Consider the following 25,332-nt stretch of genomic DNA (forward strand, 5'->3'; position numbering starts at 1 on the left):
CGTCATTGCCAGTTCTAGAACAAAGAAATGGGTCTTCATACAACTCCGAATTAGCCCCGAAAACGGGCTTCAGGACCCTGGTCAATTATCCTTAGGCATAGCTACAGAAACAGAATCTGCACCAGCATGAAAAAGTAGGATCCTTTGGCATACAGGAGGAATGTGGAGATTTCCATCTTCCGCACTTCTCGCGATTCATTCACATCAAACACATACCAGGTTGATTGTCTTTTGGCTTCCGACACATGGGTTGCATTAGGAGATGGAGTGCAACAACCTGAAGCTTAACAGCCTACATCTGTTTTCTCTAACCTTGACGATGTGAATGACGATCATGAATCATCTACAACTCAGGCATGCAAGCAAGCACCTCCTCATCACACAGTAGTTCAAAGAATAGTGCATTCACGTTGTCTCGAAGCACAGAGACTCAGTTTCACAATCCTTCACAAACTGCTTGACAACTGCTGATGGGCTGGCACAAAACCTTACTATGGCTCTTGCTTCAACTAGTTTATTGAAAGCGTTACCCAGCGGCTGGTGCCGGCTTCGATTCCAGCACACTAACTTTGATACATCACGGCGATTGTTATATACCTGGAAGTGGGTGGCTATCAGTATTGATGCCCTATAACCTGGTCTTCTTGTGAATTCGAAGGAGAACTCTAGGGGTAGACAGCTTCATAAGACGCGGTGATCGTCCTTATAGGGATCTTACAGGGTGATGGGCTGACAGTAGCTTTCGATGGACGCTTTTACAGCATTTAGCAAAATCTGAGTGTTCCTCGCAATGGTGGACCACAGAGGCTCAGGCTTGCCAGTTCCATCAAGGATACCACCCACAAGCCTTGCAAATTCCTGCACCATGAGGGCCTCCTGTGGCAGCGAGGTCATGACTTGGTGGACTTCCTCACGAGCTCCCCAACCGATCGACCTATCCTGCCACGTCGCGGCTTCCTTAACTCGATATGAGCAAACGTCTTCCTGTCTGGGGATAACGAAGTCGTCGATTTCTAAAGTTCCTTTAGAACCCACACAGATTGCTTTCATTACCATATCTCCCAAGAAGGAACACCGAAAAGTGCCCATCCTGCCGTCTGGCCATTCAAAGCTTGCTCCACACGAGGTTAGGACACCTGTGTCGCTTAATTTTGAGCCTGGATGTGCTGTGACTGTCTTGGGCATTTGGAAATCGTAAGCCCAGAGGACAAATCGGGTGCAATACCAACCTATGTCGCCGAGGCACCCTAAACCATCCAAATGGGGTTGGCCACGAATGTCGCTCGTCCATCCCGGTTGTACACCCAAGTTGGTGATGAACATTGCTATCACCTGCGCATAGACCAGGGCATTGATTCAAGGTGTTGAAGTCATTTACCATCACACCATAAGAATCATGTGAGGTACAATAATTACATCAGAAGAATCGTGCTATCTTATATTTAGGGTAATAAAGTTTAGAAAACCTCACGCAAATTCAGTAGTCCTTTGCGTTCGGGAGGATGCATAATTCGTTATTCAGGCATTTGAAATCACACAATGTACAAGAATCTTGGAGAACAATAGCCGCACGAAAGGAGAAAGGTAGAGAGAAAATTGAAGAAGGGATACCTCTTGGATATCGCCGACGACATCGCGATTATGCAGAACTTGATGCATTTGAGCAAGGCGAGGGTGGTGCATAAACATAGTGCCATCCATGAACTGCAAGTGGTTTCTGTCGATTACCCCTAGAAATGCGTCAAGCTCTTCAATCGTGTGTGACACAGGCTTCTCCAGCAACACATGCTTCTTCTTCTCTGCGGCCTTCGTGACCCACTCCAAATGAAGGCCAGTCGGCAGGGGAATGTACACCGCATCCACGTTCGGGTCATCCAATACTCCGTCGTAACTGTCGTACAGCTTCGCATCAACGGGGATGTGGTTCTTGGCAGCATACCCTTGCGCTTTCGTCAGGCTACGGCTCCCGAGAGCAGTGATCTGAATTTCAGGTAAGAGGAGCATACCACGGATGAGCTTCTCGGCGATCCCGGCACAGCCAAGAATCCCAATTCGCACCCTCCCCATCTCGATGGATTCACACAAACCCTAAAACCCTTCACAAACCAAGCTAGATTCTATAGTCCCTCCGCCTACCAACTGTTCTCTGCAATCACTGCCTCAGTTGCGAAGCATACTATCAATGCATGCAACTCCCTTCAAAAACTGCGACTTCTAGGGAAATAGGGAAAATATTATTTATATATATATATATATATATATAAATATTTATATTTATGAATATATTCCCCTCAAATATGTCTAAATATCAAGAATACCCTTTTATTTTCATTGCAATTGCATTAGTATTCAAATTGTGGCTATTTTTGGAGTGGAAGAGGTTGCTGCCTTGAGCGAAATATATTCCAGGTTAGTGATTTCTATCTCACCCATCACTTACCTTGTTGATTTTATATTATATTTTTAAGTTTATGTTTTGAAATTTTTCTTTAATATATCAAAATTTAAAAATAATAATGATAATAAGAAAATAAAAATGAAAAGTCAAATAATATATAAAATTAAGATAAAAATTAAAAATCAAATATTAAAATCAATAAAAATTAAAATAAAATAACTTAATTGATATTTAAATTTACTTTATACTTATATATTTACTTTTTTATTATTCAATCTTATTTTCTTTATTTCATTTATTTTACTATCTTATTTTATTTTTATTTTTATTTTTACTTTTAATTATCTTGTTTCTATTTTATTGTTTACTATTACTATTACTTGTATTTACTTATATTTTATTTATTTATTTATTATTTTTTTGGTGCATAGTAAATTTTGTGTATTAACATTAGATTAATATTAATTGTTTGTATTTTCAATATTGTTGCTTCTAACCTTAAATAATATTTTATTAGTCAAATATTAGTGTTGGAATTATTTTGTTGTCTTCTTTAAGTTGATTGTCTCTTCCAAAGCATAAGGAGTGGAGTTCAAACATTACTTCAAATATGAAAACCAACCTTAGTAAGTTTTAGACAAAAGCAAGAAAAGAGTATGGCTAGGCAAAATTAGGTGAGTTTCAAACTTTAGCTCTTGAAATTTATTTGAAACTTTAGACAAAAGCAAGGAAGGAACATGGCGAAGCAAAATTAGGTAGATTCCAAATCTTAACTCTTCATTTTTATTTGAAATTTTAGATACATTTAGGAAAGAAAATGACAAGGCTTACTGTCCTAAAGATAATATCTTAACTATTCTATGACAATGTAGTATAATTGAATATTAAAATATTTAATTATATACTCCAAGAATTTCTCCAATCTATTACTTTTGTGATGAGAACTTGATTGTGTTTGTGATATGCGCTTTCAATTTTCAAATATTTTGTGGGAAGTAAAGTTAGATTGATAGTAGGCATGACTTCTTTTTGGTATTGAATCTATACTAGTGGAAAATAATGACCCCCATGAGGCAAAGCTAATTGTTGCACGTTGCCATACAAGTTGCTTTTTATTCAATCCATCAAATCTAATCTACATATTTAAAATTTGATACTACTTATACTACTCTTAGCCTTATTTTTCAATCTCGAATTATAAATTAAAGTCCAATTAATAGATGATTCGACCATTTTAAGATGTGCACAAGATCTTAACTTGGTCTTTAATTGGACCACATGCATCACTTGTAAAAGAGATTTAATTATTGAGTGATATCAGTAATTTGAGATCGTCACAAGATCTCATCTTATTTTATAATTAAATCACATGCTTCATAAAAAGATAAAAAAAAGAAAGGATTTTATATTATTTCATAAATTAAAAATAATTTAGAATCTACGTTTTTTTTTCTTTTAAATTGCCTATTAGGTCTATTTGCCATAAAGAAGTTATTTAGAAATTGTATACTTGGTTGTATGTCACCTAGAGTTAAGTTTAAGATAGCTTATCTTCTTACTGGCATTGTTTTGCAATTTGGACGTATTTTACAACTCGAAATAGAAAGAAAACTTATAATTTTAGAAACTTACTTTTTAGAAGATCTTTGTGACAATATGTCATGAACTTTTGTTGGAATGGAGTATAGTATAAGGCATCCTTCAGAGCTTCAAATAGAGCCTTTACCATTTCCAACTACAAGGGCTAATGTAGCAAATGAAGATAACTATAACTTCCAAACCAATACTCAAATCGATCCAATAATTTTGCTTAGGAGATTATCAAATATATTATCTTTCAAATTACAAGAGGCATCAATTCCACTTAATCTCTCAAGATTCAGTAGATCTATCAATGAAGACCTAGAAATCCATATAAAAAAGTTTGTAGAGATATTTATTACTAATTTAGTAATTAATTATAGGAACTATTTAATATAGTTTTTAATAATCTTGAGGAATATACTTGATATAGATTCTATATAGAAGGAACATTCATTAAATGAGAATAACTTCTAGTAGCCTTTCTTTGTTAATATAGATTTGTGATTAGCCACAAGAAGCCCTTTTAACCTTGATAACTATTAAATAAGGTCTTTCTAAAGATATCACTTCTTATATAAGGTGATTTTGGATAGTAAATATTTGATATGTTGATAATTTTTTAAATGAAGATACCATAAGGCATTACTTTATCCATGGTTTTTTCATGCCTTCTATATTTTGAGATATTCTAAACAAGAGACCTAAAAATTTAGGATCTATTTAAGCTACTTTAGGAGTAGAGATCATTGATAAGAAAAATGATTGTATGCTTAGAAGGATAGAAGAACCAATACATGCATTTATATCCTTATAACATTAATCTATAGAATCCTATCAACCTCTAGTCTTAAACTACTCACAACCTTCTACCTTTTCTTTGCCAATTAGTAATTCAAAATTGTTAGCTATACAAGCCTTACATAATTAAATTCAAATAAAAATCTTCAATGATCTTAGATTAGAAGAATTTAAAAGTGAAGTAAGATAAATTAATGATGTATTTAAAAATGAAATGATAAAAACTATAAAGGCCATTAGTGAATAAATGTCTTGCTGTATTAAAAATCAAAATCCAATTATAGAATCTAAATACCATGAATTGGAAATAAATACCTCTAAATTGTGGTATATAAATTATAGATAAGTGAACCACACAACACAATTTTCTCCATAATTCTTGCAATACAATCCATGGAAAAAAATCAATCTCAACCTTATAAGCCTTGCCATCAATTAAGACAAGTAGGTCCTAATTTTCCTTTAAATCAAAGGAATAGTATTATAGTTTATCATACTTACAGAAAATCACATTAAATAAGTCAATGTTGGATTAAAAATGAAATTATGTGCTCTAATTGTAGAAGGTTTTACCTTATAAATTTTTATAGAAGATCCAACCAAGCTATTTCATCAACTTTGAGAGATTATAATAATCAAATCAAAGAGAATATATGGAGAGTTAAATTTATGGATCTTATTATTACAAAGGATCTATGAAATATATATTATGACCTTTAAGCAATGGTCAAAATCATCACCTTTTTATAATAGTTCAAACCAATTAGAAAACTATGCAAGGATCTTTAATATATAATCAAAACCAACTCCAAAACCAAAATCAAAACCAACAACTACAAACTTCTCAAGATATTAATTACATGATGGCTCAATCTAATGTACCTTCTATATCAAATTCACTACCTCTTTAATTTAACTTAGTAAAATTTGATAGCAAAAAAATCTCCCTTGATAATACCTATTTGCCTTCTTTAGTTGTAATTAGAAGTATATGTACTAAAAGATTAATAAACTTAATACAACTTGATGAAGTTGAAATATTGGTGGATACTTCAAAAGAGTAACTCAAGTTTGTAGAATTGTCAAAAAATACTAAAAGAATAGCTAAAGAATTGAAAGAAAAACAATATTTTTTTTTAATTGAATCCAATTTAGAAGAATATCAATTTTTAGGCAAAGAAAGGCCTTGAATTCCTAATATCTTTTTAAAACAACAAATAGCTAATAGAACCTTCAATCTTGTAAAATCTTATAATTTATAGCAAGATCTTTGGAGAACTAAAGTGTAACAAGGTATCGATAAGATAATGGTATAAATGATTAGAATCATGGAAGTTTTTAAAATTGAGGTTAGGTTAGTAGATGAGATAGGATCTACCATAGACCATTCTAGAAAGAATTTAGGATGGTTATTCAGATAGGATCTACCATAGAACCTTCTAAAAAAGGCTTAGGACGTTTATTTAGATAGGATCTACCATAAACCATTCTAGAAAGAATTTAGGATGGTTATTCAGATAGGATCTACCATAGAACCTTCTAAAAAAGGCTTAGGGCGTTTATTTAGATAGGACCTATTATAAAAACTTCTAAAAAAGAAATTTAAGGTAGTTTTTTAGATAGAGCCCACCACGTAGGAACATTCTAGAAAGTCTAGGGCGACAGAATAAGATATAAATAGGACTAGTTAGGACTTTTTGGGACTTTTGCTCATGTATGGTTTTGGATCTTTTTTCTTAGTAGAACTTAATTCTGCATCTTTCGGTTCAAATTTTTTTCTATTTGCTTAGTTTTGTCTTTCATGTTCTATTCTATTTAGTTTTGTTCAATTTTGTATTGATCTATTTTGTCCTATCTTGTGATGAGGCTTTATATTTTGTATAGATTAGAAGGATCTTAGATTTTTGAGATAGTCTAATCATGTTTTATTGATATTAGACAGAGTGTTAGACTATTTACTTTTGATAACATGTCAATAGTTATCATCTAGTCCAAGGTCAATTATTATAAGGACACTTGATACTATGTTGAGGCTACCATGAGTTACACTTAAAAAATCAATAGAAAGATGAAAAGGCATTATAATAATAGAGTCTAATAGAAAAATTACAGTATGGAAGATATGACAAAGCAATCTTAGATGGAGGCTCAAATACAATACCTCTTAGACTAGATAACTACTTTGCAAGGACAAATAAAAGCCTCAAGGACAAGAGAGTCGACATCTACTAAGTTGAAATTGGGTAAGCCTAGTACATATTCTTGGACTTCAAAATAAGAAGATATATGTCAATGATTCTTCAATATGTGACAATACATCCAACTATCTAGGAGAAATACCACTGAAGGAATTATATATGCACCTAGCTATTTGAGAGATGTACTAGCTATTTGGTGGTGACTTTGAGTTCAAAGCTGTCAAGTTTAAGGTAGATTTTATGATTGGGAGGAGTTTGAGACAGCGTTTAGGAATCAATTTTGACCCATCAATGCAAAGAACATAACATGCAATTATTTGGCAAATCTTATATAAGCTAGGTCAGTGTAAGATTATATCTCTCAATTCAAGTCCTTTTATTTTTAAATCAATAATGTTTTGGAGGCAAAGATAATGAATTGATTCCTATGAGGTTTGAAACTTGGGGTCTAATAAAAGTTGGAGCTAAGGAATCCACACACATTTGAAGAGGCAATTTGGATTATAAAGAAGGTCGATGCTATACATTTCAAAAATTATAAAACACGACCTATAGTACAAAGTCCTATGCTATTATTTAATATTATGGTACAACAATCAACTCCAATGGAGATTGATGCCCTATAAGGCTCATTCATACCACAAAGATAAAAAAATATTGTTACAAAAGGGATTATGTTTTTATTTTTGAGATCTAGGCCATTAGATTGGAGATTTTCTAAAACATCAAAATTCAAGCACCAACAAGATAAGGTAGGTTTATAGTCTCAAAACTCATCAAGTTAATAATGATATAAAACAAAAAAACAAGGCTCTTCAATAAAGGCATCAAAAGCCAGTATTATGAATAACTATTGTCTCTCAAAGACAAATGGCATGGCCTTGGACAACTATAAAAAGAGTCGAATAGTCAATCTAGCAAGACTACTAAGAAGACAACCATATTGAGTGCTTAAAGATTGTGGCTCTACAAAAAATTGTATCTCAATAAAAATTATTGACTGATTTGGAATTAAAATTAAAGCAATGAAAGGAAAAAATATATATCTTATAGATGACCAAGTTAATGTATTGTGTGAGACATGTGAAAAAAAAATCTTGAGATTGATAGACACCTATGTCTTAAGAGAGAGATTTAAGGTGATAAAGTTAGGATATGATATTATCTTTGATATGCCATAGCTAGAGATGAAAAATAAGCAAGTTGATTGGATACCAAAGACAATCTCTTTTAAAGATAGAAGATGCAAGGTGACTCTTTAAACCTCTACATCAAGTAAAGAAGAAAGTCAATCTGCAACCAAAGCCCTGTAGGGATAACTTTTATGAAGAAGCAAATACAACATCAGCAATCGGTATGTATGGTGGTTCTAAATTTTGCATCAATAGTGGGAAAGATAGCCGAAAGAATAGAATGGGTAGAGCAAGTCATACAGGAATATCAAGATGTCTTTCCAACTAACCTACTTATTAGCAAGCCTCTTGATCGAGGTGCCCTCTTTCAAATAGAACTATTTCTTAGAGCTTAACTAGCAAGTCGATCAATTTACCACCTAGGACCAAAAGAACTTAAAGAGCTATGAAAGACATTGGATAAATTCTTAAAAAAAGACTTCAATATAGAAAGCTTATTACCATAGAGAATACTTGTATTTTTTGCACCTAAGAAAGATAGTAGACTTTGCATCAACTATCGAGGCTTCAATAAGTAGACCATTAAAAATGCATATCCACTTCTATGCATGAATGATCTTCTTGACCAACTTCAAGATGTGACCATCTTTAGTAAATTAGATCTTTGGAGCCACTATTAGCAAATACCTATTGTAAAAGAGGATGTGGAAAAGATAGCATTTCATACACGCTAAAGATATTTTAAATGGGTGGTTTTACCTTTTAGCTTCATCAATTCTTTAGCCTCTTTCATAGGTTAGATAAATAGATTGTTTTAAGATCTTTTGAATAAGTATATAATTGTCTTTATTGATGATATCCTTATATAGAGTTAAATCCCTAAAGAGCATGAGCAACACCAACGAGAAGTGTTGTGCCAACTATAAGATAGTCACTTCTATTGTAAGTAATCAAAATATAAACTTTAAAAGTAAAAAGTCATATTTTTGAGATATGTGGTGTCGTCTGAAGGCATGCAAATTGAGCAAGATAAGAAGAAAGCAGTAGAAGATTAGCCAAACTCCAAGAATGCTTCTCAAGTTTGCTCATTTTTAAGCCTTGTTGGATACTATTGTTGTTTTGTTTGGTGATTTGCTCACATTGCTACCTCATTGACAAAATTATTAAAAAAAGGTGCCTTATTTGAATAGAAATTGGAACAAAAAAATGCCTTAAATAAGTTGAAGGAGGCACTCATTATTGTTTCAATATTGCAACTATATGATCCTAATCTTCTTTGTATACTTGATATTAATGCTTTCAACTTTGCTATTAGATCAGTCCTTCAACAAGACTTTAATAGGGGCCTTCAACCTATAGCATACGAATTATATAAGCTCAAAAGGATAGAACATAATTACTCTGTATATAATTGAGAGCAATTAGCTATTGTATATGCTACAAAGATGTGACAATACTATCTATTGGAGAAGCCAATGGTTGTTTGGATTGACCATCTATCCTTGCTATATGATTTATATTTGAAAAATATAAAATTAAGGCATCATCGTTAAGAAGAATAGTTGCAGTTTTTTGATATCCAGCTTGAGTACAAGCAAAGGTGATAACATATTGTACCAAATAGCTTTTCATAAAGTCCAAACTTGAAAGATGAATTGAGAGACAATGCAAAAGTTGCTACCATTAGTAGTGACATTTCAAATCTAACTACAGAGATAGAGTGGAAGGAAGCTACTCATGGAGATGTTTACTTTAAGATAATTAGCAATTGGCTGAAGGTAGGCGATTTATAATATCATGATTATACTTTTAGTAATGGCTTTTTCTATTTCAAAAAATAAATTTATATATCCAACAAAGCTAAACTTTAGACGCACATACTTTAAGACAAACATGACATCCCAATATCTAGACATCTAGAATGAAAAAAGATTCTAAAATAGATCTCAAGGACATGATTTTGGACAAGTTTGGATTATAATATTTAAGTCTTTGTATGCTCATGTAAGTCATGTCAACATAATAAAGCACGTAATATAGTATCTTCTAGATTATTACAGCAAATTTTACTACCTATGGTACATTGATAGTAGGTGACTAGGGATCTTATAATGTGTTTGTTACAAATGCCTCATAACCATACTACAATTGTTGTCTTTGTAGATTGACTCTTGAAACATCATCATTTAGCCATGATGCATTCAAATATTGATGCTCTAATAGTTACCTGATTTTTTTTTGATATTATTTTTTGTCACTATAGATTACTTAGTGTCATCATTTTAGACTAGGATCCACTGTCATGAGAAATTTTTGAAAAGCCTTATTTAAGCTACTAGATACATGACTTGCCATGTCTATTAACTTCTATCTCCAAACAGATAGACAAATAGAGCTTGTAAATCGGACCTTGGAAGATATGTTGTGGATATTTGTCATGGTTCATCATAATCATTGGGATGAATATTTGATATCTTTGGAATTTACTTACAATGATAGTATTCTAGCAAGTATCAATCATTCACCATTTTTTCTTAATATTGGTCAACATTTAATTACATGAGCAACTTTCCATCATCCCATCAATATCAACAACTTGACAATGGAGGAATTTATACAACAACTTATAACAGCCTTATAAGAGGCACGACATTACCTCTTATTGTCTATAATTAACAAAAGTAGAATGCGGATAATTGTCGATAGTACAAGATCTTTTGGGAGGGTGATCAAGTATTACTCTCCAATGCCAATTTGCCAATTGTTACATCAATACAAATCTATAAACTAACACTTTAGTGGCTTCAACCTTTCTACATTTCTGTAATAGTTTTTGATATTGCATATCGCCTGGAGCTTCAGCCACATATTTGAGTCCATCTAATTTTCTATATTTTATAACTAAAGGAATTTCATACCAAATCAAAGCGCTTTTTGGATCGACACCAACCAACACCACCACTAGTTATAGTTGATGACCAATAAGAATATGAAGTTGATAATATTTTGGAACATTGCCACTTTTGTCGTGGCAATGGATGTCCACAACTTCAATACAAAGTTCTTTAGAAAGGTTATCCTATTTATAATGCAACGTAAGAACCTTCACAAAATTTCATCCATTGCTAAGAGACAATTTGAAGATACCATGAAGAGTAAAACAAGGGCATTGTCACAGACATATATTTATTATAATTATTACCTAAGTGATATGAATAGGTAGAAGTAGGTAAAAGTAGATTGATTTCATAATACCTTCTAGAAAAGCTTCCTAAAAACTTCATAGATACTGTTTTGATTTTACATGTATTTATATTTAATTAGTAGGTTAGAAACTTGGTGAACAAATTAACCATATACCATACATGTTGGTAGCTTACGAAATAAGCTAACTATGTGGCATACACATAAAAAACTTGCCTTGCAAGTTAAGATACGTATTGTGCAAAGTCAACACATATTTGGAAGTCTTATAGAACGTTGCCATGTAGCTCCTAGGTAGATAGTATATATAGAGGCAAGAATGAAGCCTTCTTCACTCTTACCAACTCCTTTCTTGCTTCTAGTTTAGTTTCAAGGGTCTCTAGTTTTCTTGTCTTTTGGCAATAGCCATTCCAGTTTCTTTCTTCATATACATATTTAGTTATTTCTATTTTTTTTTATCTTTCTTTGTGAAAAGTCTCACTGTTTTATTTATTTTTATCAAGTTTTTATCTTTGACAGATTGATAAGAGTATACTTACAATATCAAAGCTTTGTTTAATCTTAATTAAGAGTAGATTATCTCTTTTTCTTGATAAGTGTATTAGAAGTTGCGAATTACTCTCTTCTAAACTGATATTTTTTTTAATATTTTCTTTGTTCTCAAATCCTCTCTTCTATTTGTGTTGAGTGATATTAGACATTTTCTCTTTTCTAAGTGTTATCATAGCAGAATTTGCTGAAATAAAGAGTGCAATGGTACAAATCTAAGAGTAATTGAGGAAATTAATGCATGCAATGTATCAACTCAATTTACGATGACAAAGAGCAATAAGTTTGGCAGGAAGTGAAGATATATAAATGATTAGAGCTACTTCAACATCTATACCAAATCATGTCTCTTCTCCTATTGTAAAGTACCTTCTAATGTTAGAAAATCAAGAATTGCCCTACTTGAGAAGTTTGATGGCATCAGATCAAAGTTTAGAGGATTTATCAATCAAGTACAACTTGTAATTCAACTTTTATTCCAAAGCTATCCAATTCTAGGATCATAAGTTAGATTCATTGATATGCTTCTTTTAAATTGAGTATTATCATGGTTTTCATCTTTTCTTGAACGATGTCATAATACATGAAGTCTTGCTTGAAAATTCTCCACGTACCTAGCTGTGGACGGTAGAATGGAAATTACAACAATAAAATCCTAATTCTAATAGATTATTAATTAAATTCTAATTAGACCATAACAATGCTAAGCAAGCTTTAATCAAATTCAAAGAAACTTCAAAGGAATTACAAAGAAATAATAAGAAATCTTAAAGAAATATTAGAATGATCACAAATATATGTCAAATACATCTTAATTCAATCTTAATTTAATCTTAGTTAAAATCCTATTAGACTTCATTCAAACTTTAGGCCAAAAATTAATTAAGTCTTAAATCCTAAACAAACCTTAATAAAATCCTAAATCCTAAATCAAATCTTAACCAAACCTTAAATCAAATCCTAATCAAATCTTAAACTCTAAATCAAATCCTAATCAAACCTTAAACCCTAAATTAAATCCTTAATCTTGAATCAAATCCTAAATCCTAAACCAAATCCTAACCAAATCCTAAATCCTAAATCAAATCCTTACCCTAAATCAAATCTTAGATAAACTTTAATCCTAAATTATACTTTAATCAAATCCTAACCCTAAATCAAATCCTATTTAAATCCTAAATCCTAAATCAAATCCTAATCAAATCTTAAATCCTAAACCAAACCTTAAAACTTAAACCAAATCCTAAATCCTAAACTAAATCTTTACCAAATCTTAATCATAAATCAAACTGTAATCAAACCCTAAACCTTAAATCAAATCTTAATCAAATCCTAGTAATTTCTATAATAGATTTAAACGTCAATAACTAATGAATGAACCATTGATCTTAACTCAAATTTTGTACACTTTTTAAAAACTAAGTTAAAAATAAGTACAAAAAATTTGAAAAAGATCGAAATTACAAAATAGACGATAACCTCAAAAAAGTACTTGGATATTGGCTAGCCTCCTCCAACCTACATGCTAATTTTCTAGGGCCAATATCTCTCTTTTTCATCCTTTGATTGATTTCAAACTTTTTATATACATAGAAAAACAAGTCTACTATCTTCATCTATAAATTTCACTCCTATCTAACTAGTAGATTGCAAGAAGTCTTAAAAATCCTCATTGGACATAAAAGTCTACTTTCTAAGACCTTGACCTACTTAAACCTCAATAACCTTCAATTCAACTCTTAGATCAAGCTAAGATGTACAACACATATTAAGCACAACTATAAACATTAATCCACAAAATTTTACTTTTAGATCTATTACAAAATTCTTGAAATTACTAGAAACTTCAATCCTATTTTATTTCACAAAGTCCAAGTCATCCAAAAACAAACTTGACTTTATAAAGTTCTTTCAAAGTCATTATGAATCCAAATCACCCAAAACCAATACTCATAAAAATCCTATCCAATCTGCTATCAAACTCTATTCTTTGATCTACAAATGAACCCCGAAGTTGTCATTGAGACTCGATTTTGTGCCTCAAGGTTTGATTTCGACTGTGGTTCATAACTGGCCCTCTCCGATGTCATGCTGTAATACGACTATATAGTGAAATTATAATCAAAATTGAATTTCTAATTAATATCTTATTATCTTAATTCAATTATAATTTGAGGTATCTAAACAAAGCTTTTATAAAAACCTCTTAGGTTATTTTTTTAGCTTAATAGTTGGTAGGTTGAAGGTTAGTTAGTAATTTTACCTTTTAGGTTACAGAGACTCTTCTACTACCTTAGAAAGACCATAAATTGATAAAATCAGGATAGAAGAGGTGAATAATTGATATGGTTGATATGGTTGATACTAAGATCAAGTTAAGGGTAGAATTGGGCTAATAAATCTTTAAGATAAGTTAGATTGATACCCGAGGGTCGACCATTTGTGAGACAGGATCAAAATCAGTCCTCTAGTCACTAAAACGATTGCCAAGGGCAAGTTAGAGATGCATTAAAAGATCGAAGGATAGGATTTGAAAGCTAGCTTAAAGTTCTTTCCAAAGGCATATGAATTTTTTTTAGAGGATTTTTGAGGACTTAAAAATTGTTGTTTAAAGTCAAGGTTTGTATCAGTGATTTGGATTTTATATAATATAATTAGAGCCAATAATTTTGGCTAGTTCGTGCAATTGGTGTAATATCTATAGTTGAAAATTTGAGGCTATTTGGATTATTGCGTGTGCTAAATGTATACAAAATTTTGTGATAATCTAACAATATTTTTTAGAGATATCTAATTTTTAGCACAAGAGGGTTTCGGAAGGTGGCAATTTGAGGTTGGATAGGATTTCTATGATATCTAAAGATCTATCAATTGGATTGAAGTGAAAATTGGCATGGTGGTGGAGGACTTGAAGATCAAGCTACACACCAATTTTGAAACAAAATTAATAGTTGAAAAGGGAGAAATTACTATTGAGATTTTTACTTCACTTTTTAAGTTGGGAGCTGAGTGACATTAGTGCAATTTTTGGAGGTTTTCTCACAATTTGTAAGTTGGATTGGGCTAAAAATTCTAAACATATAGAAGACTTATATTGAAAATTGCATGTAAAATTCCACATCAAGTAGATGATTAGGTTGGATGTTACAGCTTATTAAAGCTCACTAATTAGAATTGGAGCTTACAAGAAAAATCTAAATTGCTTAAATATGAAAGTAACAAGGTAATTGGAATTTATGTATGATTAAGACTACTAAGAAGAGTATTTTTAGTACTTTTGAATTGAAATTCAGATTATATTTTTCTTGTACGGATAAAACCTATTAAGATTTCTTGACTATTTGTGAAACACAATCTCACCTTTTACACCTAGGTGCTTGGTGCATTCCTGAGTAAGACAACACGTAATACGACACCGAGTATCAATATTTAGTTTTTCTAAGTAAATTTTGCTAGAATTTATTCAACTTCTTTCTAAAGATGCTATATCATTTATTTTTCTAATATAATTTATTTAGCCTTATTTATGGTCCTGCAAAGTAAGAAGAAGTCACCTTTCTAAAGATGTAGCATTGATATCTTTTAGTTTTATTATCCTTTTGACTATTAATTATATTTCTAAAATAATTTGCTCTAATTCTTTGAACTAAAATCTCCTACATTATAATAATTTCTATATTCTTTCATTTATTATTTGTGTTACATTGCGACAATGATGAGATCCAATATTGGATAATCTGGAGCCTTTTTAGGTGGAATTTTGATCCATATATGGAGAACATGATGTAATTCATTATGCAACCAACAAGATCTATATTTTGCGACAAGGTAATTGATCAGTAATGTTGTATGCTTCATAGTTTGGACAACTTGCAACTGATATGAAGTGGGATGATGCTCCACTTGTTTGCCAATTTTTCTACGAATTACAATATGAGGTAAAAAAATTAATGCTCAACTTATCCAATACTCAAACATTGAGTCAAATAATTGACTTTGCTGTGAAGTACAACAATCTTCTTTTTGAATTTTGATCTAAGAACTATATAAGTAGACTTCAATATTATTATAATTCAATGGCAACACCAACATCTATTCATCACATTTATTCAGAAGTAGAGGATATGCAAATTGATGTGGTACATTTCAAACCACTTACTGAACAAGAAAAGATACGTCGTCGTCAAGAAGGATTGTGCTTATATTATGGAGAATCTAAGCACACTGCTCAACATTGCCTAAAAAAGTGATGCAACTATAAAATGAGGATTATGGGAATCAAAAAAGATAGCATGTCGAAAAACAAATCTGTCCAGCTACAATAGGAACTGTGCAGTTGGAACCTTGTATAACACCTAATAAAGGTCCTATTCTCTCCTCAAAACCCTCTCCTTGTTTTACGATAAATATTATTTTAGGATTTAAACATCTTAAAGCCTCTACTTTATTAGATTCACGAGCCTCAGCATGTTTCTTAGATGAAGAATTTGTTAAAAGACATAGCATATTTTTAGTGAAGAAAACTAAATTTATTCATGTAGAAGTCATAGATGTTCATCCATTGTCTTCAAAAGATGTTATTCATGAAACCCTTCTTATAGAAGTAGCAATTAATGGTCATAGTAGCTTTGTAATATTTAATATCATTAGATCTCTATCTTATCCAATCATTTTAGATTTATCATGGCTAAAAAAATATAACCCTTAAATAGATTGGACTTCTTATAGTCTTGACTTTTCTAAAAGTATAAGTAAGAGCATAGTTAAGCAAGTAAAAAGTCATAATTCTAGTATAATTAAACCAATATTTGTAAGTATAAGAGATTTCTTGCATGCTACAAAAGAAGGATCACCTTGTATCATTTATGCTGCATTTATTTCTACTAGTGGAAAGACTTCAAGTAGCATTCCAAGCTAATATCAAGATTTTCAAGATGTATTTGAAAAGAAGAATGTGGATACTCTTCTGAAACATCGTTTGTATGATTTTTCAATTGACCTTGAAGACGGAGCATAACTACCATTTGGACTAATCTACAGTTTATCACAAAATGAGTTGGCTGAATTGTTGGAGTATATTGAAGAAAATTTGGCCAAGAACTTCAAACGCCATTCCAAATTTCTAGCAGGAGCTTAAATTTTATTTGTGAAGAAAAAAGATGGATTATTGCGAATGTGTGTCAATTATCAAAGACTCAACAAAATCACCATGAAGAATAGGTACCCACTATCTTTGATATCTAGACTCTTCGATTATTTGAATCAAACTAAGATCTATTCAAAAATAGATCCACGAAGAGCATACAATTTGGTACGCATTAAAAAAAAGAGATGAATGGAAGATTGCATTTCGAACAAGGTATAGACATTTCGAATATAACGTCATGCCTTTTGGACTTACAAATGCACCAACAGCATTCCAACATCTAATGAATGATGTCTTTTGGAAGTTTTTAGATGATTTTATTATCTATTACTTAGACCACATTTTAATCTATTCTAAGAACATAGAAGATCATGAACTTCATGTTTGTCATGTATTATAAAAATTAAAAGATGCGAGACTCTATGCCAAGATAGAAAAGTGTGTATTTCATACTTCTCAAGTCAACTTCTTAGGATATATCATTTCAAATGATGGACTTATGATGGATCCTAAGAAAGTTCAAGCTATTATAGATTGAAAGATCTCCAAAATAGTAAGAGATGTTAATGCTTTTTGGGATTTGTCAACTACTACCAACTCTTCATCAAAGACTTCTCTCAAGTTGTAGCTCTGCTTACACATTTGACTTGTGAAGTCAAACTTTAATGGAATCAAGAAGCTAGAGTAGCATTTGAAGCTTTGAAAACAACCTATATTTTTGCACTAATCTTGAATCACGTGGTTTTTTTTAAGCCATTTTTTATGGAAAAAAATACATCAAACTTTACTTTGTATGTTGTATTGTCACAAATGGGAACAAATGATAAACTTCATCTAATAGCTTTTCATTCCAAAATATTTTCAACAGTCGAGATTAACTATGAGATCCACAACAAAGTACTTCTTGCAATCATGGATTCGTTTCAAGAATGGTATCATTATCTAGAAGGTGTTCTTAGTTTAGTCACTATATATACGGATCATAAGAATCTTGAATATTTTATGTCAGTACGTATTTTGAATCATCACCAAGCCCGTTGGACTATGTCTTTGTTAAGATTCAAATTCAAGATGACTTATCAACCGGAAAAATAATAAGGTTTGTCACATGCACTCTCTAGATGATCTTATCTTATACCAAAGGAAGGAGATGTTACTTTTGATCAGCAATGAATAATTCTCTTGAAGCCAAAGCATCTTCATCTTTGAGCAATGAAATCAACACTAACTGTTGATTCAACTTTCATTAAGCAAGTTCAATAAAATATGTCTTCTGAACCTCTTATTTATGATATTAAGAAAAATCCTTTAAAGTCTTATGATACTTCTAAGTTTGAATTCAAGAACAATCTAATATATTTTGAGGGATGCCTATATGTTCCAGAAGGTGAAGCTCGATTACATGTTCTTCAAGCGCATCATGACTTTTAAGCAGCAGGATATTTTGAGTACAATAAAACTTTGGAATTAATATCTACGGACTTTTGGTGGCTACAAATGTAGAAAGTTGTCAAAGATTTTGTACAATCTTGTGATGTTTGCTTGAAATCAAAAACTCCTTGTGATCGACCTTACGGACTTCTTCAACCATTATCCATTCCAAAACAACCATGGTCTTCTGTTTCTATGGATTTTATAACAGATCTTCCAATCTTAAATTCTTATGTTTCTATATTTGTGATAGTAGATTGTTTTACCAAGATGGCGCATTTTGTACCATGTACAAAATCTATCGTAGGTAAAAAAAACAGTTAAGTTTTTTCTTAATAATATCTATCGCTATCATAGATTATCCAAGGATATTATATTAGATAAGAAAACTTAGTTTGTATCAAGATTTTGGCGGACTCTTTTCAAGATTCTAAAAGATAGTTATCAAACTATCTTTGGTATTCCATCCTCAAACTAATAGACAAAAAAAGCGTGTTAATCAAGTTTTAGAGTAGTATTTGAGATGTACCATTAACTATCAATAAGATGATTGGACAACTCTTTTGCCATTGTTAGAGTTTGTTTATAATAACACAATATATTCTTCTACAAAATAAACACCTTTTTTTTCAATTATGGTTATCATCCATGACTTGATACTTTTGACTTTTTAAAAGTTCATAATCCTGTGGCAAAAGATTTTAAAATTCATTTGCAGAGCTACATGCAATAATGAAGGTATAATTAAAAGAAGCTCAAGAACAACGAAAGATCAATACATATGTCTATCAAAAGAACAACCACCATTCTACATGGGTGACAAGGTATGGTTACTTTGTCTCAATATCAAGATCACTAGTCTTTGTGACAAGTTGGACTATCGAAGGCTTGGACCATTTTCTATTTCTGTACAAATCAATCTAGTTGCATATTGTTTATACCTACCAAAGCGAATGAAAATCCATTTAGTAGTCCATGTGTCTCTTCTTGAATCATACAAGATAGTAGACATACCAAGAAAAAGACAAGTTCCACGTCTTCTTATAGAAAAAGATAATAATAAAGAAATCAAAGTAAAAGTAGTTTTAGATTCAAGGCGACATTAAAATAAATTAGAATATCTTATCCATTGGCATAGATATGATATTAGTGAATGCACATGGGAGCTAGTAAAGAATCTTACAAATACAATTAAGGCGGTGGAGGCTTTTCATCGACGACATCTATCAAAATCAAGATAAAAATCTTACTTATAAAAGAAAGAAGATCTAGGCAAGATAACATTCTACTTTCAATCCTTGTTTGTAGCTTCTTTATAGTTATGACGCTGAGGAAATCGAGAATCAACAACCAACGAATTTGATTTTAGAGCCTTTGTTTGCTGACCTGCCGGAGAAGACATTATGATTGTGACAACCTTCAAGATGATGCAATCGAGATGAAGTTCTTCAAGAACGACATGTTCTTCTTCAAATAGATGGCGAGATATAACACGTTTGATATCACAAGCTTCGAAAGAACTCCCAATGTTTGGTGATTTTACTAGAGGTAGGAACAATTCCTGACAATGTTCCAAATGTTTTATTTGAAGTTATGAACGCCTCAACAATGATCAAATAAGTAGGTGGTCTTCTAACCCTGGTACGGGACACTATCGATAGCTGAGAGGCCCTATCAATCATCTTCAAAGAGAACAAAGATCAGAGTATGTAGCAAATACAATTTGCTACATCTTAGACTTCCTTGACATAGGATCACAGCTCTTCATGGAACTTGTTCCTTGAAAGGAAGTAATGTCACTGATATATATTTATTATAATTTTTACCTAGGTAATAATTATAATAAATATATAAATAGATAGAAGTAGGTAAAAATAATTTAATTTCATAATATCTTCTAGAAAAGCTTCCTAGAAGCTTCATAGATGCTACTTTGACTTTATATGTATTTATACTTGATTGATAGGTTAGAAACTTAGTCAACAAGTTAACCACATGCCACACATATTGGTAGCTTTAGGAACAAGCTAACTATTTTGTGTCCATATAGAAAACTTACCTTACAAGTTAAGATACGTATTGTACAAAGTCAACACATTTTTGGAGGTCCTATAGAATATTGTCACATAATTCATAGGTAGATAGTATATATAGAAGCAAGAGTAAAGCCTTCTTCACTCTTGTCAACTCATTTCTTGCTTCTATTTTAGTTTCAAGGGTCTTTAGTTTTCTTATCTTTTGGCAATAGCGATTTCAGTTTCTTTCTTAATATATATATATATATATATATATATATATATATATATATATTTAGTTATTTCTATTTTGTCATCTTTTTTTGAAAAAAGTCTCACTTATTTATTTTTTTTATCAAGTTCTTGTCCTTGATAGACATTCCGTATTTGTGGAAGAGGATTAACTCTAATAGGATATAGATAAGATAATGGTATAGATGGTTAGAATCATAGAAGTTTTTAGAATTGGCCTTAAATTAATGGACTAAGTAGGATCTATTGTAGAACATTCTAGAAATAATTTTGAGCAATTATTTAAGTGGAATCTACCATAGAGTCTTCTAAAAAATGCTTATGGCAGTTATCTAGGTAGGACCTACTATAAAACCTTCTAAAATAGAGTTTAAAGTGATTATCCAAGTAGGGCCTATGACTTAAGAACATTCTAGAAAGTCCAGGGTAGTAAGATAAGGTATAAATAGGACTAACCAAGGCTTTTTTGGACATCTGGTGAAGTATGGCTTTGGACATTTTTTTTCAGTAAAATTTGGTTTTGCATCTTTGTATTCAAATTTGTTCTATTCTATTTTTTTTCTTATTTTTGTCTTTTATGTCTTATTCTATTTAATTCTATTCAATTTTGTTCTGGTATGTTTTTTCTTACCTTGTGATGAAGCTTTATATTGCTATGGATTAGAAGGATCTTAGATTTTTGAGATAGTCTAGTCTTGTTTCATAAAGCCAATATTTCTTTTAGTGAATTGATTCAAGTAGCACCAATTATCAAAAAGAATATCAAAGAAGGAGTAATATTATGAAAAAAAACCAAGAATATTGAAAAAATAGCTAGAATTGAAGTTGATGATTTAAAAGAAAATATTATATTGAGATAAAAGAAAATATAGACCAATTAAAATAGATGTGGGAATAGAAGATAATTTAATTGTTAAGATTATTATAGATGATGGAAGTAGCATCAATATTATGCCTAAATCTACAATGAATAAATTAGATTTAAAAATCAATCATAAGGCAATTATAAAAATAAAATTAGTTGATCAAAGATCTTCTTAATTTTTACATAAAATTTGTAATCTTCATATGTAAGCAAGAAGTATAGATTATATAATATTATTTTATGTGATATATCTATATGAACAAGTAAATAGTTATCTTTTTTTTATTAAGAAGAAGATGGTTGAGGCAATCTAAAGGAGTAACTAATTAGAAGGCTTTTTAGCCTTAATTTGCTTTTGGATCTTTAAAAAATTACACAAAAATTATTCTATAAAGTTATTTTAGACTCCAATCTTTAGCTTTATTGGAAAAAAATACCAACATCCATAGAGGCTAATCAAAATAGTTTTATCCAATCTAATTTAAATTCAATAATTTTACTAATAAGATATATTAATTTTGGATTATATAAATATGAAGATGAGAGTAATTTTTCCAAATGATTAGAAGAGAATCCTTACAAAGAAGAAGACATTCACATTTGATTTATTGAAATAATTGATTGATTTAAACTTGAAGATGATTATTCAAATGTTTTGACCTTGATTGATGATATTTGCATAAATGAAGCCTTTTACTTAGAAATTAATAGAATTCAAGTTGAAGACTTTGACACTATTATGAAAGAAGAAACCATCATGCCTCTTCTTTTAAAATTTAAATATATACTTCAAAGCATTGAAGGTAGATATGATATACCAACATACTTATTAGTACCTAAAGATTGATATCACAAATCTAATAATTCTATACATATAATAGAATAAAATTTGGTCAAAATTCTATTCAATAATAATGAAGAAGAATCCAAATATGTCAATTTTGGATACCAATTAAGTAAAGAAGAACTAGAGAAATATAAATCTTTATTAATGGAATAGAAAAATATATTTTTGCAATATTATAGTCAAAAAAATTATTGCCCTTTTCCCATCTTTACTACAAATTTGTGAATAAGTTGAATTATTATCAAATACCTTTATTTCCATCAGAGTTGTAATAACATATGGTTGATCCAAAATAAATGGATAAGATGTTGTTTCTTGAATAAAGAAATTTTATTCTATTGTATCAACTTTATTAATTATTTGCCTTTTTTATCTTATTTTTACTAATTTATGGCTTTTTTAAAGTAATAAATAAATTTTTACAATATAAAAGATAAAATTACTAACCAACCTTTAATCTATTAGCTATTAAGGCTAAAAAATAAACTAAGAGGATTTTATAAAATCTATGTATAAATGTCTTAAATTATTATTGAATTAAGATGATTAAATATTAATTAAAATTTTATTTTTGATAATATTTTTATTATATAGTCATATTACAACATGGCAATAGTTGTATCAAAATAAGTCATGTGATGTGAAGTTTACTAGAGCCGAACAAGAACTCTAAAATTCTACAATCTTAATGTTACCTTGATTAGTCATTAAATCACATATATTAGTGTTTAAATTTGCTATTTAGTAATGAAATCATTGAATGAGAGGAAAATGCAATCTCTTGGCAATGTTGAAGGTGATCACAAATTCAAAGACAAATTTTATTTTTTTAGCATTATTTGCGACTGTAATTTATTTAATCTACAACTGTAAAACTAGCTATGTCTTACAACTATAATTTTAAAACTGAACTTTAAGTATCAATTATGTAATGGTATATTAATAGATCTTATAAGACTTTTGTATAAATTTAGAATTTAAATACTTATAATAATTAATGTATCTTATAAAAAAAACATCAAACAATCTAAAAGAAAACTTGAAATTGATGAATAAATTGAATACTAGATAGTACTTCAAAATAATGACTATTATAACACACTCCATGTAATTTTTATAATCATAAAAATTCTTGTTGAATCATCTCTATAATATATTCTACTATAAATTTTTTATTGTCGTTTTTTAAAATTACTTCAAGTTGATCTTTGACTAGATGTTGCTATTACTATTTCTTTTATTCCCAAGATTTTTAATGATGATGTCTAAACTTGCATTCAATAATAGTGGACTTAAACCTGTACCTTTTTTCAAAATAATGAGAGTTAATTTGAAAAAAAACTTATTCTTTTTCTTTGATTGTGTGTCTACTTATGTATTAATTTTCTTCCTCTACAATGATGAATTTTTTAATACCAAAAGCAATACCATATAACTTGTAAAATACTATCAAAATAAAAATGGAATCAAAATCAATCAAAGTAGACCATGCTTTAATATCCAACAATCTTATCAATATTGTATCACAACTATGATACATAAATTTTCAACTTTCTAGTAATACCATCTTATTCTAGCCACAATACATAGCTACCATAATAAAATATTCAAATGGATAGCTTCTGTTGCAATTCAAAAATAAAGAAAAAATCATAAACAATACAAAAACAAAGAAAGAAAAAAAACATTCAATACTAAAACAAAGAAAGAAAAGAAAAAAAGAAACTAATATCAACTTAGATCCTTGTAGATATTACCAATGGTATTTTAACCTTATATGCCTAGATATGGAGGATTAATCACCTTGCAACTTGATATTCACTTTGATATCTAAAATTATTATCTAATTTTCTATCTAAGAGAGCTTGGTACTTGAATATCTTTATTTTGTCGTATGTCATATTTTATACTATATTCTATATTTATATGATACCTATAGAAATACTATCTTCTCACCATATTGTATTCTATATGCTGCATGTATCATATGATACTTATACTTTGTACATATTATCTAGACTTATATGATTATATTTAGCTGGTATTTTGATTATATTCTACCATATTTATATCATTTTTATATTCTCTAATAGCTCATATTAAAAAGATCTTATATTATGTATGGCCTCCATATAGTATCTATTACATATTAAACTATATATCGTATACTATATAGTAAGTGGACCTAGATTATATTAGAATTTTGATTATTTTAGATTCTTTTTAGATGCTTTAAAGATACTAAAAATATACCAATTAGATACCTTTTAAGATACCTTTAAAAATTAGAATTTTCTATTAGAATCCTTATATATAATTAGAATTAATTTATTAATTTTATTTTATTGTAAGTTCTTAAATTGATTCACTGGTATATTAAAATATAAAAAAAAATACTTATGGTGATTTAAATCAGTAATTTAGTGAATTAATATAAGAAATTTAGAGAAAAAGAACAAAAAATATTTGAAGTTAATGTAAGAAAGGATCTTTGGTAGGATTTTTTTAAAAAATAATTTTTAAATAAATAGTTTACCCTTAATTTAGCCAATATAGATATTTTTTATAGTAGATTTTCTTCCATAAAAAGTTAATTGGATTAAAAGCTAAATATAAACTTAATAGATTAAAAAATTAAAAGAAAATAAAAAAAGAATAAAAAAAAATTAGAAAAAAAGAAGGAGAAGAAAAAAAAAGAAGTAGGAAGATTCTTCATCTTTTCGGATTTTTTGGAGGTCAAGCTTGATCCTAGTTTATTGAGAAGAGGTCGTTGGGATCCAGTGAAATATGTCTTGGGCCTTCTTATTCTTGTTGCATTCAAGCTTTAGTATACCAAAGCAATTGAACTAATAGAGGTGGGTTCGAATAAGAGGAAAGACTGGTTATATGAATTGGGTCTATTAGTGTCACAA

At 30.1% G+C, this 25,332-nt stretch overlaps 1 protein-coding gene across 1 annotated transcript; it reads right to left on the reverse strand.

Annotated features, from left to right (window-relative positions):
- Positions 1 to 385: 385 nt before the first annotated feature.
- LOC112284113 (putative oxidoreductase At4g09670) lies at positions 386 to 2,138 on the reverse strand. Its single transcript, XM_024523689.3, has 2 exons — positions 1,612 to 2,138; positions 386 to 1,332 (listed from the first exon to the last, which is right to left on the reverse strand). Exons 1-2 carry the CDS (start codon positions 2,065 to 2,067, stop codon positions 715 to 717), a joined length of 1,074 nt encoding a protein of 357 aa, XP_024379457.1. The 5' UTR covers positions 2,068 to 2,138; the 3' UTR covers positions 386 to 714.
- Between the last annotated feature and the right edge of the window lie 23,194 nt (positions 2,139 to 25,332).

Source organism: Physcomitrium patens, chromosome 6 (genome assembly GCF_059467195.1).
Source record: "Physcomitrium patens ecotype Gransden chromosome 6, ASM5946719v1, whole genome shotgun sequence".
In the NCBI taxonomy this organism is placed as follows: Eukaryota; Viridiplantae; Streptophyta; class Bryopsida; order Funariales; family Funariaceae; genus Physcomitrium; species Physcomitrium patens.

Bases quoted from the DNA above. Each gene is read 5' to 3' on its own strand.
- LOC112284113 (XM_024523689.3), bottom strand. From the start codon at position 2,067: ATGGGGAGGGTGCGAATTGGGATTCTTGGCTGTGCCGGGATCGCCGAG. The intron at 1,333-1,611 runs GTATCCCTTCTT...GTCTATGCGCAG, and splicing joins TCGTCGGCGATATCCAAGAG to GTGATAGCAATGTTCATCAC.